The sequence below is a fragment of the Branchiostoma lanceolatum genome, chromosome 1 (genome assembly GCF_035083965.1).
Source record: "Branchiostoma lanceolatum isolate klBraLanc5 chromosome 1, klBraLanc5.hap2, whole genome shotgun sequence".
Taxonomy (NCBI): Eukaryota; Metazoa; Chordata; class Leptocardii; order Amphioxiformes; family Branchiostomatidae; genus Branchiostoma; species Branchiostoma lanceolatum.
The window spans coordinates 26,324,388-26,338,389 of NC_089722.1; the positions used below are offsets into that span (position 1 = coordinate 26,324,388).

At 40.9% G+C, this 14,002-nt stretch overlaps 1 protein-coding gene across 1 annotated transcript; it reads right to left on the bottom strand.

Moving 5' to 3' along the window:
- Window positions 1–1,245: 1,245 nt before the first annotated feature.
- LOC136445188 (4-hydroxyphenylpyruvate dioxygenase-like) lies at window positions 1,246–12,440 on the bottom strand. Its single transcript, XM_066443059.1, has 14 exons — window positions 12,403–12,440; window positions 12,268–12,294; window positions 12,068–12,130; window positions 7,579–7,683; window positions 6,756–6,798; window positions 6,342–6,424; window positions 5,837–5,926; window positions 5,392–5,498; window positions 4,836–4,913; window positions 4,356–4,518; window positions 3,983–4,054; window positions 3,584–3,706; window positions 2,792–2,908; window positions 1,246–2,199 (listed from the first exon to the last, which is right to left on the bottom strand). Exons 1-14 carry the CDS (start codon window positions 12,403–12,405, stop codon window positions 2,125–2,127), a joined length of 1,149 nt encoding a protein of 382 aa, XP_066299156.1. The 5' UTR covers window positions 12,406–12,440; the 3' UTR covers window positions 1,246–2,124.
- Between the last annotated feature and the right edge of the window lie 1,562 nt (window positions 12,441–14,002).

A 14,002-nucleotide genomic window follows, 5' to 3' on the forward strand; every position in this document is an offset into this window, starting at 1 on the left:
CAAAGATCATCCTATTGAAACTTTTACTCTTTTTAGGTTCAAGTTGTTGGCTGGCTGGTTCAGGGTTGGTTGGTTGGTTGGTTGATTGATTGATTGACCTTGATTGGTTGATTGATCATGATTGATTGATTGATTGATGATCGTTGATTGATTGGGCGGTATTGTCGGAGCAAGGAGGGTCTGTCAGAGAATAACAAATACTATTCTCCCAGCAGAGGCTTCGATCGAGAGGGACAGTTTTGTCCGGGATTTTTTACGTCCCTCTCCTCTCGTGAAGAAATACGTGTACGTCGTGTAACGTATTTTTAACTTCCTTGCGTTAGCCAAATAAAATTTTATAGAATTCTATATAACGTTAATGACGTCCTTGCGTTGGATCAAGGAGCCTTGTCTTTGATGAGTCTTTGATTTAATGAAATACGATGTTGTTTTGTTTTGATGTTATAATCAGGCCAATTGGCAATACGATGGAACGGATAGATTTGGGGACATTTTAGAGAGAAAATACTTATCACAAATCAACCATCAACTGTGACCCACTCATGGAATTCGAACCCTCTCACTAGTACTGTTGTAATAACTCTCCAAGCAGAGGTCGGTGGGGGAAGATCATGATCTTATCATATGTCCCGTTTCCTTCCCAACAAGGTTGGTGGGGACGGCGGGAAAAACGACGCAGGTTGTATGAGTCTTTTATGATAAAGATTTTATCGATGGTCACAATATTCCCACCAAATTAAACTCTACTTGAAAAGTACTCACTTTGAGAACGTAAAATGTAGCTTCGTGGGCTGAATTGAATAGATGAACGTCATGGACGGAAGCGACTCATTTTATGAACGTCATGGACGGAAGCGACTCATTTTATGCACAAGTGAGACAAACCAATGTTTACCTCCTTGGTAATCGCTCCTTCATCTCGAGAAGTGACTGACCAGAAGCGCTGCCTAGTGAGCAGAAGACAAACTGCAGCCTAGGAGTTGGGATACGGGCCAGCAGGCTATGAATACTGTCTCACAATCTCAATGTCTCCCTTAGGAAAAAAAATTAAATGAAGTGAATCTTAATCTTTTTCCATAACCAAAACATCTCATAGTTTCTACAGAAAGAACATCATAGCTGTGTATAATACTTGTCATGTAATCATCATCATATCTTGCCACTCCAGTTCTGGATCCATTGAGGGTCTGTCATGTATTGATGGATTTGATGAAGAATTTCACTTAAAAAGAGACAAGTGCTTAGTTTCATAGTTTGCAACTTTTATTGGTGGCAAAGATCTTTCTGCTCACATGATCCAACTACGCAAATGTACTCTGCCATGTAGTATGATGTACAGTAAAGTTTATTTGAGGATTCATAGTGCATGAAATGACAGTCACCACTCTACATACCTTTTGTACATTCTAACAATGTTGTATGCACACTACATGCATATAGGAGTTATTAGTGTACATGTATGTGTTTAAAAACAAAAACATATCTTTGTAACACTGACCATTAAAGTTCTTTCACCTCAGTACAATATGGTCATTTTGAATACTCCCTTTGCTAATTTTCCCAACCATCATCTTCATGGTGTCAACCAAGTTAATACAATTACAAGAAAACACACGTTAAACATAAAAGGCCTAATTCCTTTCTTAAATCTTAACATCACATTTGCAACTTAATATAGAATAAAAGGAGATACCCAAAGAAAGACATTAAGTTCAAACCAATCACAACTCTTCAGCACACTCATTGTCACCCATACTAAGTCTCTAATGTAGATATATTTTTGACCAATCAAAGTTGATCACACATCATTGTCTAGATCTACTCCAACTCAAATTAGCAAGAACGCACACGATTGGATACCCATACAGGTACGTACACTGAAAACTACATTTCATAATATTTTCTTGATAGTGTGTGGCTTTAGTCTGCAAGGTACTGTATTTTCACTACATCTCTAAAACACACCCATGTCAATCAGACTGCCAATCACAGCCAACTATAAGCTGATTGGCTGGTCCTTCATGTTGTTTTCTACGTACTAGATATGTTTAGTCTGATAGTCTTTTTTGCTTGTTTCGGGGACCCACACCGAGGAGGATTGTGGGTAAGGAGAGGGCGTGGTCCTCACAGGTTGCCCCTCGCTTGTTGGTCTGCTTCAATGGCTTCGAAGAGCGACTTGAAGTTGCCTACTCCGAATCCCTGCAGAAGTGACAAAGAAACATGCATTGAATTGTGTTTACTACACATTAGATCATGACAAAAAAAAATGTCACTGAATTTTACAAAATAGAATGTAACTTAAATGACATCCATTTAACTTAAGATACATTTTACAAACTAAGCTACCTTTCATGAAATACTTGTCTCTAATATCTTTGTAGGTAAAAAGTGAGGCATTGTACTAAAATCAAATTCTATTCATGTTCTACTGTTTCTTACAACTTAACAGTACAGTTCCTTACAACTTAACAGTATGTTAAGTTTATATCTTCTAGGATTAAACATATTCTGCAGATTTAGACCACAGTAATAGTCTAGTGCATGGGTAAAGTGCTTGCTGGTTTGATTCTCCGACCAAGTCATATCAAATGGTAGATACTGCTTCTCTGCTTAGCAATCAGCACTTATGGGGAAAGATAGTCAAATACACACCACTAGAAGGGGACTAGCCCCCTGCATGCTGTAGTATCATCTGTGCTTGTACAGCTGTGTGGCTCAAGGGCTAAAGAAATGGAGATGGACACTGCCCTATACACCACACAGCTTGGGACTAACTAACTAAACAACCCACCGTGTGGTTGTGCCTCTGGATAACCTCCAGGAACAGAGTGGGGCGGTCCTCTACCGGCTTTGTGAAGATCTGCAGCAGGTAGCCATTGTCGTCAAAGTCGATCAGGATGTTCAATTTCTAAACACACAAAAAATAAACAAAGAACATCAGCATGACAGTATCTCTGCTTGATTTAAGAAATGTCACGGATCTTGTACAGTATCCTAAAAACACAGTTAGTATAATGAATTAGGAGGGTTACATTGCATGAATGAGTTTTTAGTGAATTGAATTTGATTAGTTGAACAATTGGCTAAAACTGTGTGTCAATGACATACATCGTATATGTACATGGTCATGAGTCAAGATGAATGTCTTCTGGCAATACCTTGATTCAGTTTTGTAACTCATACAAAACCTCATAAACATTGCATATAAGCAATAGAGCATTTTCATGTTGGTACCACTATTTGCATTTCAGTGAAATCATAGCTCAAAAAAGCATATTCAAAAAAGCATCTCTCAAATAACCACTACAAAACGTCTTCTGGTCAAAGAAGAGAGCACACTTGAAAATATGCTGATAAAGCACCATTGAAATGCAAATAGAGACACTAACATGGCAAGTCTGCCTGCTTCATTTGTATGGAAATGGAGGGGAAACCTTGCAACCTACTGTACAAGACTGGTGGCTTACCGCTGATGTGAAAAAAAGAAACAAACAAACAAACACTCTACATGTAAACACAGTTATATGAGGAAGAATCAAAGAGGTGCATCATGCAAGTCATTGGTTATAAGTTATCTGCAGACCTCAATAACATCCATTGACTCCTTGACTTTGATCTTGGCAGTCTTGAGACGCTCACGGAGGTTCTTGTAGTACGTCTTTGGCACGACCAGGAAGTTCATTCCGCGCTCGCGTAGGTTGGTGATCTAGAGACAGGAGACGACACTGCGTAAAACTCATGCCCATGATGGAGAGACTGTCACGATTAGAACATACAACTCACAGTCCACAATTTCATTTTGATTTTTTTTTTCTAATACTGTCTTACAATCAAATACATGTAAGTTGATCTAGCAGGAACTTATATCTTCCTGGCACTTCAAATAGAAATTGATAACGCCACTCTTTTACCTAAAAAGATTAGCTTTGCAGACTACGACAACAAAAAATCAAAATACTTTTGCAAAAAAGTTTTTGCTTACAGCAGTGATGATGTCACTTGTGTTCAGTGCAATATGCTGAACCCCCGCTCCACCATAGTAGTCCACATATTCCTGGAAAAATATAAAATTAGTTTTAAGATATATGCATAGAGCGGTGACTATATGTACATGTACATATCAACTTATAAATAATTGGCAACATTTGTTTAGGTCCAGGTCCAGGTGTACCATAAAAATTTGGCAGATGCACAGTCTTACAAGAAGCATCACTTCTAGAGTATGTCCCAAGTCCAAACAATCTTGTTACAGCTTTCCAAATTTCTCAGATTTAAACTAAAGAGGGAAAACCTTCTCTGATATCTTTATCATTATTCCTTCCAAAAAAATTGAGATTTCAAAGAAAGTGATTGACCTGGATCTGACTCTTCCTCTTGCCGGTTGCGGGTTCGTTGATGGGCATCTTGATCGTTTCTTCGAAGTTGGTGACCACGATAGAACGGAGGGCGCTGTACTGCGTGTGGATCTGCTTGTCGTCCACAGACCAGAAGCGATGGAATTGTAGAGTCTTCTCATACCTGTGTTAGAAGAGGGCAAATACTAATACAGTTCAGGGAGTTTGCATCATGTTCTTTTTTCGTTTTCCGTGTAGGGAGGAAATGGAAAGATGAGAAAGACCTTAAAGTTAACCCAGGCAAAAAAGCACTTAATGTATAGAAACTGCATAAATCTTGATCTGTACTTTTTATCACAGTTCAGTCTATCGTCACTAGCCAGACTTTTCTGACATTCTATTCCTTTTTGTCCAGAATTCTTGAGGCCTTCTTGGCTCAAACAAAATGATGCTGAATAATAAAAGACAGAATGTACTTGATTTATTGACATAATTACTAACCAGTCTGCAACTGATGCCATCTCCTCATCTGGTTGGTTTCCCACGACATGGTCGATAAACTTCAGCCCGATGTCTGGTCTACAGACAAACATAAAAGTCATTCAACAAGCTCAGACTCTTTTGTAGCATATATGTGAGGTTTTTAAACATAGGCTATGTATACTATCAGACAAAAACTGCATGTTTGCAAGAGGAGTAAAAGAAGCCATATACATCAGGGCCTAGAAAATATCAATGAATGAATTTAAAGATGAAGGATGCCAAAAGCTATCTGCCGTTGAATCCACTGCTCACTAAGTTATCAAAAAATGAAATGTTTTATCTGCATCAGTTGACAACATACAAACTGTACACGTAGAAGCAATGGACTGCTCAGTTCTTGACATATAGAGTGTGGTGTTGTACAGTCCAAAATTTGTTAAGTACAAGTTTGTCTTGTGTTGTTACCAGAAATCACGTTTCATCACTGCTTCAGAATGGACTCTACAGGCACAGATGAAAATTCAACCTACGCCATAGAATGTACTAACTATATGTAGACCTAGAAATTACGTACAGTTTCTCCAGCAGCTTGTCCTGTGGGTACAGGGGTTTCCGGTATCCTGGCAGGAACATACCACTGAAGCTTCCTCTCTCCACAAACGTGTGAGTTGTGTCACCGTACTATAAACACAACGCATGGTACTGTCAATCAAAATGTAGTGACACTAACAAAGCAGGATGAAAAGTGGGGGAGGGGGGACAAGGCAGACTTTTTGTTGACATCATAATGATTATAATTTGAATCCTCCGGCAGCCATGTTGGAGTACAGCAGCTACATGTTGGCTCGTGTAACAGATGAACAATGTACTCCAACATGGCACAAACTTTATCATAAAATCATTAAAAAAAAGCCTGTATTGGAGGTTGTCTTCTTTCACAGTAAGAGTATCAAGAGTTGGTGTTACTTAGCCTAACGAACATCGAGATGGAATGTTTATTGAGCTTTAAACACACGTACTGTTTGGACGGTCGCGAATCTGACAGTCCCGCCATCGTCCGACTCCTCCCAGATGTCTTTCACCACCTCCGCACCTCGATCTTTGGCAGACTACAGATAAAACAACAAAGATGTTGTAATAAAAGCTTCTGCATTTTTTTCCTGTCATTGTAAGTGATAAAGACACACACAGTATACTAATCTTATTCTTAGACTCCTGAAACAATCTTTGTTTCCTACTGTCTTGATCTTCGACTGTGAGTTGAATTTTTACCATTCAAAAACACTCTAAATAAAGATTCCAAGATTTGGTAGGAAAGACAACATGCCAAGGGGTCTCTGCATTAGTGTCTGTGGTTATAGATTGTTTCCTCTCAGATACTAATACTAGTAATAGGGTCTTGCTTGATTAGGTACGCACTTTTCAAATGTCATCTCTACAAGGGGAGTATTCAGGTACTTTACATATTCCTATGGTTCAACTGATGTTTATGTTTTAATCTTTATCAATTAGTGCTAACCTCACCTTGACAATGGCCTCCAGGTCTTCTACACTGAAGGAGACATCTTTAACTCCGTCACCATGCTTGACCAAGTGATCGCCCATTTCTGATTGAAAAGAAAAATTGAAACCATGTTTCAGAATAAGATATATACATTGCGTTTCTTCACTCTTCCTGTCAATGTTCAATGTTAGTCAAACCTTTGATGAAAATAGACGGATGGTAATAATATAATTCTGCCACCCTGAAAAGATATGACCAAACAGATCTCCAACCCAACATCCCCCAGTATGATGCACTCCTGTATATCTAAACTGTGCATACCTGGGCTGCTGAGATCTCTCAAACCCACTGTTTTTCAAAGTGGTGGACTTTATGTAACCCGGCAGATTAATGTTAATAGAGGTTAATGATAATAACAGCTACAACAGTCAAACCTTCATTTCCTGGGTTCAGGGCAGACTGGAACACAAACACGATCTGTGGAAGAGACATCAAAACTTACTGTACATGTAGATTTGAAATAATGAAGACAGCAGCATGTAAGGTAGAGTCAGATCTTAAGACTTCAAATGCTGAGGAATTCAATAAGTTTTATCATCTATGATCGTGACATTTTGTATTGTGAATTCTAAAATCTTTAAAGCACAACATAGAAGACCTAATACTAATCTATCTTACTAAATGTGTTAAAATGATAAATTCAGGTTGAGAGAAGTAAGCTTTTTTACATTTCCCTGTATTTGTTTTGATGAAAAACACAGAAAAAACACAGGAAAACACACACAAAATAATTGAACAATTAATATGACAAAAAACAAAAGGATGTCAAATTGACAGATTTAATGTAAAACCTAATGTAAGTTCAGATATTCATGCAGTTCTCCTATTTTTCATACCCGTATTCAAGTTTTGTATTGTGAATATTGAAATCTTCTAACCACACTAATTCATCTAAACTCAAGCAGATGTTGGGGTGAGAGATTGCAGTGTTTTCTTACAGTCAGCCTTCTCTGACTACAGAAAAGGTTACCATGATACCATCTTTCACCACAACATCTGCTTCGATGTTATAATTCATCATGCCAAATGACAATGATGTAATTTGTATCTCTGTTATATTTCATTTGACCTTTACCTCTTCCCTCATGACCTCAATGAAAAGTGGCCTACAGGCCGATTTGAGCTTCTCATGAATAAACAAAGGTTGAAACAAACAAACAAAGGGAGCTTCATGAATGGATGAGGGAGCGTTCTTACGTCTGCCTGCCTCACGGCGTGCGACACGACCTGGCGACTCCCGGTCTCCAGACCCTTGTAGCAGTACGGCGTGAAGCCCATCCGCGTACAGTACCACGACGCCGCCTGAAATAAACACAGCCAATCAGGTGACACGCTTTTGCACATTGTACTTCTTACACTTGGCAGTCGGTAACTGTAAGAATGCTAATTATCATCATCATCATCGGTCGACTGCGGCGCAGACGACTGTGAGCTTCGCCCAGTCCCTCTTGTTGTTGGCCATGTCGGCAATCTGTTTTGGTGTAAGTTGTTTGTTGTGGTCCCCCAGGAGCTGCTGGATGTAGTTGAAGTAGGAGGTGGGTTGACGACCGCGTCTGCGTTTGCCATGCGATGGAGCATACAGAGCATATATCCTGGCAGGTTCATCGTCAGGCATACGTAGTATGTGGCCGAGAAAACTTAACTGCCTCCGTCTCACATGTTCTATCAGAGGACTTGTTTTGGTCATTACATAAATGCTGTTGTTAGCTACCCGGTCAATTCTTTTGATGCTCAGCATAACTCGGTAGCATGAGGTAGCGAAGGAGTTGATTCTGTCCTCCATGACCTTGGTGATTACCCATGTCTCACACCCATAGGTAAGCACTGTTACACATGTAGCCTGAAAAAGTTTCACCTTGGTGGAGATTGGAATGTAATCACTCTTCCAAAGGTGTTCCAATTTCCAGAAAACGCCCCATGCTAGTGCTCTACGTCTCCTGAGGTCATTGCTACTTGAGGCCATCATTGAGCCAAGGTATCTAAAATCTTGGACCTGTTTGATGGGTTCTCCGTACACGAGAAGAGGCTGACCCGGGTCAACATTGTAGCACATATATTCTGTTTTAAGCACACTGATGGTAAGATCTAACTCAGCAGCAGCTGTGGCAGTTTTAGTCAGTTGTTCCTGTGATCTTGTTCTTGTGGATTCTAGAAGGGCAATATCATCTGCAAAGTCCAGATCGTTAAGCTGCTTTGCTGGATGTCGTCTGGATGCCCTTGGGTGCGTCACTATCCCCGAGTCAATGTCCTTTGTGGCCCTCCTCAGAAGGTAGTCAATAAGGATAATGAATAAAAATGGTGCCAGAACGTCACCCTGGAGAACTCCGCTAGACACATTGAAGCTCTCAGAAACATATCCATCGACCATGACTACACTTTTTGGGTTTCTATACAGGACACTGATGGCATTGACTACTACCTGGGGGATACCATAGTGACGCAACACACCGAACATCATTTCCCTATCTATCGAGTCAAAGGCTTTTTTGAAATCGATGTAGGTCACCCACAGTGGTAGTTGTTGTTCTTTAAAGCCTTCAATTATCCTTCTAAGAACATGGATTTGTTGTGCGCAACTGCGGCCTTCCCGGAAACCAGCCTGATTTTTCCTCAGGATGGAGTCTACCTGGCTACGTATCCTATTGAGAAGGATCTTGTTGTATACCTTTGCCGCAATAGACATAAGGGAGATACCTCTATAGTTTGTCATTTGTGTTAAGTCACCTTTCTTTGGCAATGGTATGATGATGTTAGTGATCCACTGCTCAGGTGGGACGAGGGTGGTGTACACTTCGACGCAGAACTCGTGCAGGACTTTAATTATCGTGGTGCCACCGCCTTGGAGAGCTTCCGCAGTAATACCAGCATCCATGCCGGCGGCCTTCTTGCGTTTCAGTTCTTTTACAGCTTTTGCAGTTTCCTCCAGAGAAGGTGGGTCAGTAGCAATGGGAAGGTCTTGTTCTGCAGGTAGAGGCATGTCTTTTGTAGACCTGATGGTGTTGTTCAGTAGAGAGCAGAAGTAATCCTTCCATTCCGAGAGCAGCTCTGTGTCGCTGGAAGGAGGCAGACCATTCCTTTTCTTGACCTTAGCTCTTACCCTCTGGTTCTTTCCAGACAGGTCATGGATAATTTTCCAGGTGGTAGAGTACTCTCGTTTTTGGTCGGCTGTAACCAGATCGTCAATCTGGCTGTTAAGGGCTCTGAGTCTGTCGCTCTTGTACGCCTCATTAAGGGCACTGTTTAGACTCCTCCAGGTTTCTTTGGACTTCCTTGTACCTGACACCAGGAATCTCCTTTTGGCTTGGTCCCTGTCTGCTTTCAGCTTAATGGTTTCTGCTGACACCCAACTTGGCATACCACAAGGCTTTTGTTTCCCGACTACTTTTTCTGCTGCATCCTTGACGGCCGTTTCAAAGGCGTTATATCTGTCCGTAATGGATTCACCGCTGTCTGGAGGTTGAATGGCACTAAAACGATTTGATAGTTCAATCTCGAATTGCTCCCTGGTGCTGGTATTCCGTAGTGCATTCCAGTTGAATCTGTTACGTTTGCACGGTTTTCCTCTGGATGTTCTTAAACTTATCAACAGGGTGATACTTACAATCCTGTGGTCCGAATCGAGTTCAACGGTGTTATATGCCCGGCAGTTCCGGAGGGAATTGACCCATTTCCTGTTGATCAAGATGTGATCAATTTGGTGAACTGAACCTGCAGGGTGAGTCCAGGTCCACAGGCGCCCTCGTGGCTGTGGGAATCGCATCTGTGCGGGGCGTAGTTGCAGTTCTTCGCATATGGCGACTAGTCTTTCCCCGTTGTCATTGGTCTCGGAGTAGAAGCAGTGCTTATCCACAACTGTAGGGCTTGTCATATGGCTGTCGTGTCCAATCCGGGCATTAAAATCGCCAAGCACTAGTTGGACGTTATGTCTTCTTATTCGCTCTAAGTGGCTGGAGAGTGACAGGTAAAATCTATCCTTCTCCTCATCTGCTGCACTCTCTGTTGGAGCATGAATAACCGTGACAGTTAGTTGAGGGTTACCGTAGAAGGTTGCAGCTAGAATTCTGGGTGAGATGGACTCGACATTCTGGAGGCACTTATACACATGTTTGGACAACAGTAAGCCAATACCGCCGACCCTTCTTTCCGAGGCCGAACTGTACAGCAGGATATAGCTTTTGTCTTCAGACCACAATTCATCAGTCGGGTTGGTTGTAAGGAGGCGGTGCTCCTGGATCCCGGCAATATCAATGCCTGCATCCAGGCATCCCAAGAACAGCTGGTGGGTCTTACCTTCTTGGTGAAGGGTACGGACATTGTACGTTGAAATCACAAGTGATTTGGAGACAGACAGATGAGTTCTATTTGAACCAGAAGCAGACTTCAGCGTCATGGGGACTGTAGACTCTCACAGTTTTCAAAATCAAAAAAATGGGTCCAGGGTTTATTTCAATCCGATCCTGGAACTGTCCGGGTGATTGGCCCTGGACAGCTTTTATACGGATGGTGTTTGGGGGCCGTTGGGGTCACAAGATGAATGGGCAAAGTAAGTAAAAGTCAAGAAACTCAAAATGAAATACAGTGGGAGGGGGGCAGAACTGAAACAATAATACATGTCTGTCTAACAAAACAGAACCCAAAAAGGAACGTAAAAAGACTTTAAACCCTAACTAAGGTACTTATCAGCATTGGTTATGAGCTTCTCTGGATTTCCCCAACAGAGGATGGAACTGGATTCCTTTCCTCTGAGCTGGAAATCCCTAGGAGGCAGCCATCTTGCTTGACCCCTTGACCCCCACAATCAGTTACAACTCTTGTAAAAAGTAAGTAATTATACTGGAAATTATACTTGAAATATTTGCAGCATTTTTATCTCTCCAATACAAAATCATGACACTGCAAATTTGCATTTCCATTGTATTACTACTGTACCACAGAATTGTTTCAAGGATGTGGAAACAATGTGAAAATGAATGAATTTATAATATGTGTACTGAAAATCATATGGAATGGATTATCCCTGATGAATTATGACATGTCTTAGACACACACGCATTCTCAAGCAATCAGTGACAAGGGTATATGTGTCTGGCGCCATTCTGGAATAAATCATGTTCAAGCACAAATGGCCAAACTATCAATTGCACTTTGTACTTTGGAGTTGGTAACTGTTGGTTTTATCGATGGGTTTTTCCTGCATGCAATCTTTAAAGTCTTCAGTTTTTGTGACTGAAAGCTCTTCATCGCCTTTGCATTACTGGGGATTTGAAAAGATAAACATGATAGAAATCTATCTATGTTGTTCATAAACATGTAATGACAAACTTTACAGAATGAAGTTTAATTAGTAGAGCTTTTGAGCAATGTATGGAACATTCACATGATTAAAAGATTTGATATTGATATCATATATTAATTATAGATTAAAGATTAATAAATAGATAAATAAAGATATGAGATACAACTAGAGAATGAGGGATCAAATTACATTTTGTAATAAATAATCCTACCCCTGACATTTATTAATGGCTTAGCCCAGATGAATTATGACACGCCTTGGACACACCTCTTTTTCCAACCAATCAGCGTCGAGGACCTACCTGGCGCCATTTTGGGATGTACCACCTTCCCATACACAAAGAAATTATATAAATAATAACGATGCGATTTACAAAAGCAGAAGACTTACTTGCATGGCATTTCCAACCCAGAAGGTTACGTGGTCGAAGGCGACAAACTTGCCGGCCTCCGGCTGAAATAAAAGAAGATTAAATCTGTTTTAGATAAAAATCGATGCGTTGGTCCACCATGCCACGAGATCTCGACAGCACGAAACGCACGGAAACTTCGCAAACGATTACTGCGTTTTTGCAGCGGTTTGTCACTGACCTTGGCGCCCTTGTCCTCGTACGTAGTCTGCAAGGAAAGAAGAGATCATTAGTAGTTAGATCTATGGTGAATTAACCCAGTAAATAGCTAGTTTTTGCAACCATATTCACCAAAACTGAGGCGCTGATATCTTACCATGTTGTTTGCCCTTGTGGCGGTGACAAGAATGGCGGCGTCTAGGGGTGTCACGTGATGGACTATTCCAGAAAGGTAGAATTGTGATGTCACATTATGGCATTTATCTTTAATAATATCCCATATTAACGTAAAACAATTATCATTATACTGTTGTCTTCTTGCAAATTATGTGTTGCTACCGCTGTTTGTATCTATTCAAATAAGAGGAGACATATCGGCACCCCTATATGTCAATGGCATAGTCTGTAAAGATCGAAGGGTTAACCGGGTGTCTAGCACGCGCGTAGTGACGTAGGCATGGAAAAGTGCGACAGGTGGAACAACTTCATTTGCCGCTAAAATTATAATGGATCGACAGTAACAAATGGTTCTTTTTTGTCGATAGGCATTCGACCTCGCACACCAATTGCTCGAGAATCTGTGCGGACAAAGTTGAAATCTGGACAAAGCAGACGCCTTTAATAGATTTTCCTTTGAACAATGAGTAGACAACTATCAAATTGTAACATTAGAACAGGAGTCAAACAACCCTTTTGGCTTCGTCACAGAAAAAACGCAAAGGGAATGGTGGATCTGCCGCAGGCTGCACCAAATAGGGTAAGAAATGCATGAACACAGTGTTCTCGACATTGTTGCTGCATTTTACATTTAGACTGCTAGGCGACGCTGTTGCGCCGTGCTGTAAAAGAAACCTACGGGCGTCGACCTTCAAATTATACAATTTACAAACGTACGCCGTCGAAAGATGTTAAAGCGAAGTAGACCAACTTTGATTTGCACTGGAGGATGATATAGATACTTTTGACTTAGAGCAGAACATGACACATAGAAAATAAGATACAATAACTAATCAATCTAGAAAGATGCAGGCTCGTAATGATAACGGTTATATTTCTTGAAAATTCAAGATAGACAGATGTTCAATTTTTGTTTAGTAATATATATAATGAAGTTTGGTAATATCAATGATGCAATGTGTACAAGAAGTCACGAATACCAATCATTTGTTGCATAAATAATCAAAGTTCTTCCCTTTCTATCTACAACTTACTGTAGTGACTCTTATGGAAAAGCTGGTTACGTTTAGCTTTGCTGAATTTACACAGAACTACATCTAAAACTCAGACATGATCGAATCTACACAACCTAACCCCCATCGTGTCGCCTCTACCGTCCGTCCAGACTCTACATATTTTCACTCCTTCTATCAACTTGTTGATCGTCCCCGGAAGGTTTTTACAAACCTCTCCCCTTCCAACAACCGACATATGTCTGTCCTAAGTGTTTTGACCCCTGACCCCCCAATATTTATCTATCTCCCGTTTCTCCTCCCCTGTCCAAGTGACGGAGTATATTAAAGGTCTCCCACCTAGCGCGATCGGATCAGGACCATTTGATGATTGCACCCTTTGAGCCCCGCCCGCTCTAATGAAAACCAAAACCCAGCTTGTGATAATTAGGAGCAGAAAAGTCGGCGCCGCAGATTCCTGGCAACCGTCCTGACGAAATGTTGACGAAAAAGTGATATATTATTTTTCTCCCAGTCGTAAACAGTGCGAGGCACATGTACAGTAGAGTGCCACTGGGGACAGTAGTG

Excerpts from the sequence above, each read along its gene's own strand:
- LOC136445188 (XM_066443059.1), bottom strand. Across the intron at positions 5,927-6,341 it reads ACCTGGAGGCCATTGTCAAG|TCTGCCAAAGATCGAGGTGC; the intron begins GTGAGGTTAGCA and ends TTTTATCTGTAG. Across the intron at positions 3,707-3,982 it reads CAAGTGACATCATCACTGCT|ATCACCAACCTACGCGAGCG; the intron begins GTAAGCAAAAAC and ends TCCTGTCTCTAG.